Source organism: Aquarana catesbeiana, linkage group LG02 (assembly GCF_042186555.1).
Source record: "Aquarana catesbeiana isolate 2022-GZ linkage group LG02, ASM4218655v1, whole genome shotgun sequence".
NCBI lineage: Eukaryota > Metazoa > Chordata > Amphibia > Anura > Ranidae > Aquarana > Aquarana catesbeiana.
In genome coordinates, this window is record NC_133325.1 from 604,716,038 (window position 1) to 604,728,268 (window position 12,231).

The window sequence follows — 12,231 nt, forward strand, 5'->3', positions numbered from 1 at the left end:
TATTTCAGTTTTTGGTAGACACTTGTGGACACAGGTTCCTATGTTTCCATGGATCTTCATTGGTGAGCGCTCTAAACTTGAGTTCCTGGATCTCCACATTAGAACAGGGGGAGCTGCAACATTCATAGGTGGACAGGAACACCAAAACCTCCCAGGACAGAAACACAGTAAAGAACTATGGTAGAAAGGTCTCAGTATTGGAATATCCAGGACTTAAAAGAAACCATCGTCCTGATTCAGTCCTCCGGACTTTACCTGCAACTAAAAACACAATTTTGGATGTGCTTTCCCTTTTAAGTTTCACTACATACAGCAAACACTGCTAGAGGCTTAGGTTCTTTTAAGAATCCATATTTTTGCTTTTCAATTGTCAACTGACAAAACCCACAGGGATTTTTTTGGTACATGGAAGTATTTGATTATGGGTTGTACACAATGCTATAGATGTTGTAGGTATTATGCTTATGGGGCTTTACCAAGTTGTATTAATATGATTTTTCTGTTATATGATTTTTTTTTTAAAGCGTACCTCAGAGGAAGCCACAGATACATGAGCGCTAGCATTACAACACAATGAATACATTTAAGGTTATTACAGTATTCACAAAATGTGTTTTGTTATTCAGAGGCTTATTTATTTATTTCAGGAACTTCTATAGCGCCGTCAATTTACGCAGCACTTTACATATACATTGTACATTCACATTAGTCCCTGCCCTCAAGGAGCTTAAAATCTAAGGACTTGTCTCCTTAGTTTTTCCTTCCAATACATATGGTTTTAGCTAGTAAGCTCTTATGAGCGGGGCCCTCCTTTATCATCTTTTATTGGATATACCAGTACAGCAGAGATGAGTGCTGGCTTTAAAAGGGAGTGTATAATTGATCTGTTTGTATTTTCCTTCTTTATTTATTTTTTCGTTAGGACAAAAAACTTTTTTGCAAATATTTTTTCTATTCCTTTTTATTGTAATTATACAGTCTCCCTTCACATTGTAAATAAGGGTTTGTTGGTTGCCTCACTTTAATTAGTTTGCTGTGTAAAGCACTTCTCCTTCTAGTTCAGTAGTCCTAGATCTAGCGGATGTAGATATAGTAGGACAGAGTTCCTGAGCTAGTTTTGGGGGTGTATTTATAAAAAAAAATTGCAGAGTTATTTGTCCTACAAAACTGCATGTACTTTGGTTAGATGTGAATGAAGACAAAAACAAATGTTATCAGGCTATTTTCTCATCAAGACGAATGTTATTCTATATACGGAACAGAGTAAATCAGGAAAATACAGCATTATGGCTATTAGATGAAGCTGACGATCGTAGTAAACAAGTATTTATTTCTTTTGATAATCTGCTCCATCTAGTGGCAGTAATGAGGCACTTGTATGAAAATGCAGACATTTGCGATGGAGCTCACATGCAGACTCTGGCAGGAAGCAGTCTATATTTCGACATCTCCCTGATGCCCAGAATATGCAGAGTCTGGGGCATTTGCTGTGTTCAAGACGGATAATTACAGTTCATGAAAAGAGACCTGCTGATGGTTTTTTTTATTTAACAGAAATCCAGTACTGTAAGAACCTGTAGTACCCATACATGTAGATTACAGTTTTACTTTAAGCCCTGGTTCACACCAATCTGGCTTTGAAATCGCACTACTTCAGCATGATTTCAAATCCACAGATCAGTGTGAGTTGGACATTCGATTTCATTGCAGCTTGCGACTTTATTTAACAGAAATCAATCCAAGCTGCAATGAAATTGCAAAAAAGTAGTGCAGGAACCCATTTTCAAAGTTGCTGCGACTTGAGTCACATCGATTTGAACGGTTCTGTTGCCAGTAATAAAGTGCAACCTGTCATGCGATTTTGAACTGTCAAATCGCATGATAAATCACACTGGTGTAAATCAGGGCTAACTGTCTATTTGTATCTGACAGTGCCACAATTCCAAATCTGTAAAACTGTTAAAATAAATAAAAAATATAATAAATTTAGAACTTTTTTAGTTTTAGGCCTTGTGCGCAAGGAACGTTTTCTAAACTCCTCCTAAAAGCCTTCCTCCTGGCAGCAGTGTTTTGGCAAAAAAAAAAAAAATGCAGCTGCTGGTAAAAATTTGCAACACTTTTAGGCGTGTTTACCCATGTCAAGCGTTTGGACGTTGATTCCTTTAATTGGCCAGAATCATTTATTCTGGCCATTAAAATTAACCAACGTTGGAGCGCTAAATGAGCCTAACATTAACACATGTTTAGAGGTGTTTACAAGTGTTTTTGCTGCCCAAACTCTGCTGCTTTGGACGCACTGGCAGGTGCATGAACACATAGGCTAACATGAAGGGGAGTTTCATGTGCATGAGGTCTTCGTGTTTAGAGTGAAGGAGGGCTATATGTTTTATTCTAATTATTTTCTTAATTTTAAAGCGGCACTGCCATTTTGCTCATTCAACAAGTTATACTTATTAGTCATTGCTCCTTAGCCACCTCCCTGCTCTGTTGGAGCCCTCGCTCCTTTGCTTTAATGGAGAAAAGTTTCCATGTATGGGGGTGCTTGTTACCTCTCCATATAACGGTGTACTGTCTTGAGAGACCAGTTACCAGACCTGTGCACTGTCACGTGAGGAGGGGAGTGGTAACATTGGAGCTTACCTAGTAGATAAGCAGAGGGATAGTTTAGATGGGTGAGTAATAACTTGCTGGGGCTGTCACTTTTCCTAAAAAAAAAAAAAACAAAAAAAAAGTAATAACAGAAGTTTGTACTGTAGTGCCGGTTCACACCAGCGCGATGTCCAGCATCGCGTGTTATTCGCACCTCACTGCTGTGCAGATCACATGCGATGTCTGTGCGTTGCGAATTTGCATTGCATCGAACCAAAATTGTGCAGGACCCTTTTTTTGTCCGCTCCAGAATGAGATTGCATAGGTGTTCACACCCATGCGATCTGATCCCTTTCCGAAATCACAGTTCGCACTGCGATATGCAAACCGATCTGGGGGTGTCATTAACTTTCTACAACTTTCTGACACCCGCAGCGGTTCGCATAAGGCAGTGTGAAATGCCTGCAAGTTCTCTGCGATGCGGGAACTGGCACTGGAATCGTGCTGGTTCCTGCATCACTCTGAGGTGAGCCGGCACTGAGGCCCCTTTCACACGGGGCTGATCCGTTTTGACCGACTCCGCTTGCTCAGCAGGGATCAGCGGTGCAGAGACGGACCTGTCAGAGTCCCGCTCTCCTCTATGGGAGATCGTAAGAAAACGGACAACATGTCCATTTTCATCCGATCCCATCTGACCCGACTCGCTGGATGGAAGGCAAACGTATCGCCATCCATCTGTTTTCAGTTGATTATATCAGATCAGATGCCAGGCAGGTGTCAGCGTACACATGTCTGCTGATATCCGCCTCCCCATAGAAGACAATGAGTGACCCGATCGGGTTCGCCTGGAGAACGGACAGGCGGACCCGATCAATCTGATCGTGTGAAGGGGGCCTAAAGCAGAACTTACCCCACCTATCCTTTACAGCCAAGGAAACTGCCATCTTAGCCTCTGATATGCAGTTGCCATGGTTCTGCACATTTAGGCTGCTTTCACACTGCTGCCAGGGTGTTTTGCATTTTTTGATGCGTTTTTTGCCATGCTTGCGTTGCGTTTTTCCCTGGAAATTTGACTGGACAAAGCTTTTCCTACAGCCGTGCTGTGTGTTTGATGCATTTTTGCCGTGTTTTTAATGCGGTTTCCATTCATTTCATTATTTTTGTTTTAACTGAACAAAAACTGATCAGTGTTGAAAGCAGCCTTAAGCAGTTATGACAGCAGCCATTTAATGGTTTAACAGTTAGGTTGAGAGCACAAGCAAATGTGACTATCATTCATGACATGCATTGAATGTAACTGTTTTGGGAAACCGTTAAATCGATGGGTTTAATTCCACTTTGAGGGTCCATTTAAACTGTGTTGTGTTTAGTGCGTGCATTTTCACGCACAGATACACACTCCTTTAGGGCGGCCCATTCTTTTTGAATGGGCTGACAGCACATCTCAATGCATGATTCACATCTCTGTGTTTCAGTGTGCTAAAATGCATGTGTGTTGTGTTGTGCTGGCTAGGTGCATTGGTTTGACATTCAAAAGGAACGGCACCAGAAAATGAGTTGATAGAACATAGGTTTTATTGTGCTTCACTGCAATGCACATTTCTGAATGGGCCCCAAAATATTTGTAGCACTCATGTACTATATAGAAAGGCGCACTTGTGTGCCAACTATAAAAATGATTCTAAACCTTATAGTTGGCAAGACACCATGAGATCTTGACATGAGATAGTTCTCTCTCCCCCTTTCTTTGATGTATGACAGGGATGGAAATATGTGACCTCACCAGGTCACATTTTCATTTAAAGTCCCAAGGGATGGAACAGTTGGCCTTACCAGGTCACAGGTTCACCTAAAGTCCCTTAACCCCCCTTTTTGCAGTTATGAGATATTTATTACAGTAAGCTAAACTCATGCAAATAAAATGCTGCACTGTAAAAAATATAAAATGTAAATCTAATGAAACAAAACAAAATTGTAAAAACATCCATGTGAGAAAACGTCTTCTAAATGAAAATGTCCGAATTATTTCTTCAAGCGGATGAGTGTGCAGTGAATCAAGACTGTCATCTCATAGGAAAATGCACATATTCGCCAGCACACCAAGGATCCTCAAATGTCGTCCAAATGTTTTTATTGCAGAAAAATCACATCACAAGAGAGTGCAACGTTTCGGAGCCTTGCAGGACCCCTTTGTCAGGCATGTGATGCTGCATGCCTGACGAAGGGGTCCTGCGAGGCTCCGAAACATTGCACTTTCTCTTGTGATGTGATCTTTCTGCAATAAAAACATTTGGACGACATTTGAGGGTTCTTGGTGTGCTGGCAAATATGTGCATTTACCTGTGATTTTCCAGTAACCAGCTGGTAGTTGCTGCAGCACCCACTACCAGTGAGCCCTGTTCCCAGAAATGTGTGCGAGGTTAATATAGACAAGATCCCAAAGGGGTCAGATGTATGCTTATCCTAAATGAATGATCTTCTGGTTAGACAAAGGTTAAACAGGCTGGTTTACATATGATCCTCCAGGTACTCCAATCGCATTGGCAAAACTCCAAATCAGTATTACTTCTCTAAACACTCCAAACCCATAGTTACGTAAACATGAAGGGAATAAACAAATCTTATAGTATAAAATTCTTAAAAACTGATTTATTGTCTTGAAGTGGTATAAAAGGTTCAGCTTTTTTAAACAAAACAAAAAAGCGTGTCATACTTACCTGCTCTGTGCAGTGGTTTTGCACAGAGCAGCCACAATACTCTACTCTTCTTGGGTCCTCTGACGGTGCTCATGGCTCCTACCCCATGATCAGTGCCCCCAATAGTAAGCCACTTGCGATGGGAACACTGGTGCGTGCCTTGCTCCCGAGCCCTGCTTTATGCGTCCATAAGATTCATATCGGCCCTGTCCCCGCTCTCCTCACTGGCAGTGATTGAGAACAGTGGGAGCCAATAACTCCTGCTGCTGTCTCAGCCAATGAGGAGAGAGAGTCCCGGGACAGCCAAGGCCCTTGTGCACATCGCTGGATCGAGATGGGACTGTGGGGGGGAGCAGCACACGGAAGGCTTTTTACCCTCATGCATAGAAAACCTGAAGGTAAAAAACCTTAAGCCTTTACGACCACATTAAAATAACTATTGCAATGCTTAAAATCTATTGCACAATTAAAAACACTCCCAGCTGGCGTAGATAGCGTTCTACCATTCCTTTTGGTTGATGCGATGACAATGTTGGGCCTGCGCGTTTCGTCACTACAGACTTCTTCCGGGGCCCTGGAAGTGATACTGATCTGGAGTCTTATAAGTATTGCCAATGTGATTGGAGGATGATATGTAAAACAGTTTGACCTTTCTCTAACCAGAAGGTCATTCACTTAGGGTAAGCATACATTTGACCCTTTTTTGTGGTGGCTTTTCTTATGAGGTGACGGTCTTAATTCACTGCACACTCATCCGCTTGAAGGAAGGATATGGACATTTTTACTTGGAGGACTGTTTTCTCACATGGATGTTTTCACATATGGACTTAATTTATGATTTCACAATTCATGTACACTGGAAGGAGCTATTTTGTGTGCTGGGCAGGTTGTTGAGATCAGTAGGATCCAGGGATATCATTTTTTTTATCGGACTCCATGTGCCACAGTGATGCCATTGGTTCCTAGTAAATTTATGCTATCATCTGAATATAGATTCAGCCAGCCAGTATTGCATCCACTGTGTTTTGTTGACAGGTACTCATTTGAAGCGAATAGCATAATAGAAATTGACTAACAAAATTTGCATCAGTATGTAACCTGTCTGGATGGGACTGCATTTGACATTCAGGCAGAGCCAAGGCTTATAAATGGAAAAGAACTCAAGTACTGTTTTATAGACAGGCAGTTGTAGGTTATTGCAAGCATTCATTATACATAGCCGCTGCTGTGAGAGACAGATCCAGTTCTTATTCCAGTCTCATGTGAAACAAATGAACCTGCCTTTAGACCTTGCAGTAACATAAGACTATTCTTTACCAGTGCAGAGAAGACATAGAGATTGTTAAACAATAAATAACAAATATGAAATTGAATATCAAAATCTTTTTGCTTTATTTCAGTGGATGGGAAGCTTTTCATGTGGGGTGAAAATTCAGAAGGTCAACTTGGCCTCGCTGATGAAAAAACAGTCTGCAGTCCTCACCAAGTGGATATTGGAAAGCCGATTTGTTGGGTCTCCTGCGGCTATTATCACTCGGCATTCGTTACACGTAAGCAAAGCTCGAAGTGTTTGTGAACCTGGGTGAGAAACTGTGATATTTTTGCACGTAATGACTATAAGACAATAATTTTTATGTATGCTCTTCTGTGCAGCGTAGGTTGCTTTTGAAATCAAACGTGTGATTTGTTTATGCAGAGCAAAGTAAACAGTTCGCTTTAAAGCAGTATTAAACCTCAAACCATAGATGTATTAAATTGCAGCTTACCAATCATTCTATGTGGTGGCTGCATTAGTTTGCTTTTCTTTGGCCTTTTTTCTGCTGTTTTTAACTGGTGATCTGGCCAGTAAAACACCTGTATTAGTGAGACACAGTTCTGGAAAAATTAGCACAGGAGGCACAGCAGTCAACATCATTGTCAATCTGGGAGAGGGGGCTTTAAATGTATTGGCAGATTTTAAACCACTAAGAAACAGAAGCCAAACTCCAGCTCAAAATTAATCAGTTACACCAAACCATTTTTCTTTCTCGAACATCACGGGACACAGAGCCACAGTAATTACTGATGGGTTATATAGGTATCACTGGTGATTGGACACTGGCACACCCTATCAGGAAGTTCAACCCCCTATATAATCCCTCCCCCTTTCAGGGATACCTCAGTTTTTACGCCAGTGTCTTAGGTGATGGACGTGTAAAGATGTCCTGTGCTGAGCTCCAAAGGGAATATCCTATACTGGGGCAAGCCAGGCGAACCGGATCCATTCAAAGTGTCTTTTCATGGCCGAATTGAATGGTACCCGGGCCTCGTGTCCGAAGAAACGAGGTTTTACCCGTAATGCTTCTCTTTTTAGAGAGCTGGACCCCGCAGATCAGAAAATGGCTTTAAACTTCCTAATTTCTGGCGAGGTGCTTTACGGTCCCAGAACTGTTGGATCCCCCTATTCGTAGGGGGCCCCAGTCTCTGACGGTTTTTTCAAACGGAGCCCACCGTGAGAGGTGAAGATTGGGTTTATGTAAACAGCACCCTGCAGCTGGATAAGGTAAGAGGAGATTCCACAGAATTTTTGAGTTCTAGTGGCTTTTCTCCTTTAAGATAAATGCATGCTTTGCCTATTGTGACCACCGAGGGCTGCCAAGAGCACAAACCTGCACATGCTGACTGTCTGTCTCAGTGTTTTTTCATCGCTGTTTACGTCCCAGCTTCTCAAGCCGGCTGCAAGGTAAGATGGAAGGGGGGATTCCTCATGTTTGAATGTTCCCCCCCCCAGGCTAGAGAGGGGCCACAGGGGTCTAGAAAGTGGTTATACCACCCGGGCTCTGCGGCCTAATGGCCACCATCTCTGAAGATAGCCGTTTAGGCAGATCTTGCTACCAGCCTCTCTCTCTCCCCTCCCCCTCCCCCAGCCTTTCTCCAGAAGCATGACAGGAGGGTCGGCCAGCGCGGGAAGCACTCGTTTTTTTCAAAACTCGAGGGGGGGGGGGCGGTAGAGGAGGGGGCGGGACGTCAGCACAGGTGCTTAGACTCCCACTCAGGCCAGCTGCAGGCTATTAAAGGCACTCTGTACAGGTGCACACAGCCTTCTGAGAGACACAGAGCTGACGGTCGCATGTAAGGTGGGACACAGGCATTCTCCTAGGCAGCATTTACTGAAGTAACACCAGACTGAGCATTGGGTAGCAAGGCTTTTAGCCAGACTACATCGCTCAGCGGGCAGTGTTGCTTTGCACTATGGGTAGAAGAGGTTCAAGCACCCCAGGAACCAGAGACACTACGGGATCTCGTTCAGGTTCTGAGGGCCCCCTGTCGGCAGCATCCTCCCCCCCCCTAAAGATGGGCCAGGGATGGCTAGCTAGGGAGAACCATCGGGGTCAGGGGCTACACCTGCTTCTGGCACTTCAGCCCCTGTATATATTACACAAGAGGTTTTTCCTCAACCATTAATGGTCTAAAGGAAAGATTAATGGCCGTGATTACGTCTTCACTCAGTGGAAGAAAACGCACTAGGCTTTCCTCTGTTCCCCAAGACCCTCAGACAGAGGAGCTCTGGGATAAAGGAGATGAATCCCTTTCAGAGGATCGGGATGGGACGGATGATTCCTCTTCGGAGGATTCAGGTGGAGAGGGACCCTCTGCGACTTCCCAAGAGGAGAAAGTCTTAGTGCAGATCCTCACTGGATTGGTCCGCTCCACATTTAAGTTGCCCATACCTGAAACTGCTAAAGAATCCTCTTCTGCTTTGGGGTCACTGAAACCTTTCCAAGCAGCACATGCTTTTCCTGTTCATACTTTACTTGAAAAGCTCATTTATTCTGAGTGGGATCACCCAGACAAACGTTTTTTTCCGCCGAGAAAGTTTTCAACACTTTATCCGATGGAAGAAAAGTTTATTAAAATGTGGGGAATACCGGCTATTGATGCCGCCATTTCCTCCGTAAATAATAGCCTGACTTGTCCTATAGACAATGCTCAGGGATCCTGTAGATAAAAGGATGGAATCCCTATTGAAAGATGTTTTCTCCTTAGCAGGATCAGTGGCCCAACCTGCAGTAGCAGCGATTGGAGTCTGTCAATACTTAAGAGACCATGTTAAGCAGGTCATCAAAGTTTTACCTGAACAGCAGGCCCAGGGGCCTTATGCTTTGTGGTTGACGCCATTAGAGATTCTATCGTGCAAACCTCCCGTCTTTCACTGGGGTTGGTGCATATACGTAGAATCCTATGGTTGAAAAATTGGTCAGCCGAAGCACCATGTAAGAAGCTACTGGCTGGGTTTCCATTTCGTGGTGCAAGGTTGTTTGGAGAGGACTTGGATAACTATATCAAGAGAATCTCTTGTGGGAAAAGCACTCTCTTACCTGTCAAGAAGAAGAGTAAGCGTCCCTCTTTCAAACGGACTCTTTCCCCAGTGCCGGGGGCTTCAGCCTCCAGGCAATCTCGACGGCCGCCTCCATCGGGGTCCAGAGACAAGAGTCAACCCCAGGGACAAAAGAAGTCCTGGGGAAAGAAGCCTACTAGGCAAAACACTAAGACCTCTGCATGAGGGGGCGCCCCCGCTCACTCGAGTGGGGGGAAGACTGCGACAGTTCTCAGAGCTCTGGCAGGAGGACTTCCAGGACAGATGGGTAATCTCCACGGTAACCTTAGGGTACAAGCTGGAGTTTCAGGAATTCCCCTCTCCTCGGTTCCTCAGATCAAGTGTTCCCAGAGACCCAGAGAAAAAGCAGTCGCTCCTTCTAGCGTTAGAGCGACTTTTGTCGTAGGAGGTCATTATGATAGTTCCTGCAAAGGACCAGGGATTGGACTTCTATTCCAACCTTTTTACGGTCCAAAAGCCAAATGGGAATGTCAGACCCATTCTGGACTTAAGGGATCTGAACCGATTCCTAAGGATTCAATCCTTCCGCATGGAATCAATTCGAACAGTAGTTCACACCCTGCAGGGAGGAGAATTTCTGGCATCAATAGACATCAGAGATGCATATCTGCATGTGCCCATTTTTCCTGCTCATCAGAAGTTTCTGCGCTTCAAGGTAGGAGGGCGCCATTTCCAGTTTGTGGCTCTGCCTTTCGGGATAGCCACTGCACCTCGAGTGTTCACAAGGATCTTGGCTCCTCCTCTGGCCAGATTAAGGGCTCAGGGTATAGCTGTCATAGCATACCTAGACGACCTGCTCTTGATAGACCGGTCGGTAGCCTCTTTGAATGGAAACTTGAGGACCACAGTCAGGTATCTAGAACACCTGGGTTGGATCCTCAACTTAGAAAAGTCTTTCCTAAAACCAGTAAGAAGACTGGAGTATTTAGGTCTGATTATAGATACAAGCCAGGAGAAAATATTTCTACCCCAGGCAAAGATCGCTGCTTTAAGAGAGCTGATTCTGGCAGTAAGGACCAAGAAGGGTCCCTCAGTCCGCCTTTGTATGAGGCTACTAGGGAAGATGGTGTCTTCATTCGAAGCAGTTCCCTATGCTCAGTTTCACTCAAGAATGCTGCAACACAGTATTCTGTCGACCTGGAACAAGAAAGTTCAGGCATTAGACTTTCCGATGCACCTGTTGCATGCGGTGCGTCAGAGCCTCAATTGGTGGCTCATACCCGAAAACCTGCAGAAGGGGAAATCCTTTCTACCGGTTACCTGGACGGTGGTAACAACAGATGCCAGTCTGTCAGGTTGGGGAGCAGTTCTGAAACAGGCTGCAGTCCAAGGGGTATGGTCCAAGACAGAGAGGACCTTACCCATCAACATTCTGGAGATCCGGGCGATACATCTAGCTCTAAAAGCCTGGACTATCAGGCTACAGGGTTGTCCGGTCAGGATCCAGTCCGACAATGCCACAGCAGTGGCTTATGTCAATCATCAGGGAGGCACCCGGAGCCGAGCTGCTCAAAAGGAGGTGAACCAGATCTTAGCCTGGGCAGAGATGCATGTGCCATGCATATCGGCAGTTTTCATCCCGGGAATAGAGAATTGGCAGGCGGACTATCTAAGTCGCCAGCAGTTACTTCCAGGGGAATGGTCTCTGCATCCCGACGTCTTTTGGGCCATATGCCAAAGATGGGGGGTTCCAGATGTAGATCTCTTTGCATCCCGATTCAACAAAAAGATAGACAGATTTGTGGCAAGGACAAAAGATCCTCTTGCATGCGGGACGGATGCGTTGGTGATTCCGTGGCATCGGTTCTCACTGATTTACGCATTCCCGCCTATTCTGCTATTACCATGACTCCTTCGCAGGATCAGGCAGGAAAGGAAGTCGGTACTTCTGGTGGCCCCCGCTTGGCCCAGAAGGACTTGGTATGCAGAAATAGTAAGGATGACAGTAGGTTCCCCGTGGACACTACCGGAACGCCCAGACCTGTTATCTCAAGGTCCAGTGTTCCATCCTGCCTTACAAACGCTAAATTTGACGGTTTGGCTATTGAGACCCACGTTCTGAAGAGTCGTGGGCTCTCAGGTCCTGTCATATCTACCTTGATTAATGCAAGGAAGCCAGCTTCCAGGATGATTTATCATAGAGTCTGGAAAGCTTATATAACCTGGTGTGAATCCAGAGGTTGGCATCCCAGGAAATATGTCATAGGTAGAATTCTTGATTTTCTACAATTAAGATTAGAGATGAAGCTGGCCTTGAGTACCATCAAGGGCCAGGTCTCTGCTTTATCAGTATTATTTCAGCGGCCACTTGCTTCGCATTCTTTGGTCCGAAACTTTATGCAGGGGGTGATGCGTCTTAATCCTCTGGTTAAAGCGCCCCTAAACCCCTGGGACTTGAACTTGGTCCTGGCTGTGTTACAGAAACAGCCTTTTGAACCAATAAGTCAGATTCCTTTGGTCTTGTTGACAAGGAAGTTAATTTTTCTGGTGGCCATCTCTTCTGCTAGAAGAGTATCAGAATTAGCAGCTCTTTCCTGTAAGGAGCCTTATTTGATTATACACAAGGAT

General features: G+C 44.6%; 1 protein-coding gene across 1 annotated transcript in view; it reads left to right on the forward strand.

Moving 5' to 3' along the window:
* RPGR (retinitis pigmentosa GTPase regulator) overlaps positions 1 to 12,231 on the forward strand; it is a 196,397-nt gene that overhangs the window by 62,777 nt on the left and 121,389 nt on the right. Inside the window, exon 6 of the mRNA XM_073616341.1 lies at positions 6,686 to 6,835. Coding sequence (XP_073472442.1) covers positions 6,686 to 6,835 — 150 coding nt within the window. The remainder of the gene's footprint in view (positions 1 to 6,685; positions 6,836 to 12,231) is intronic.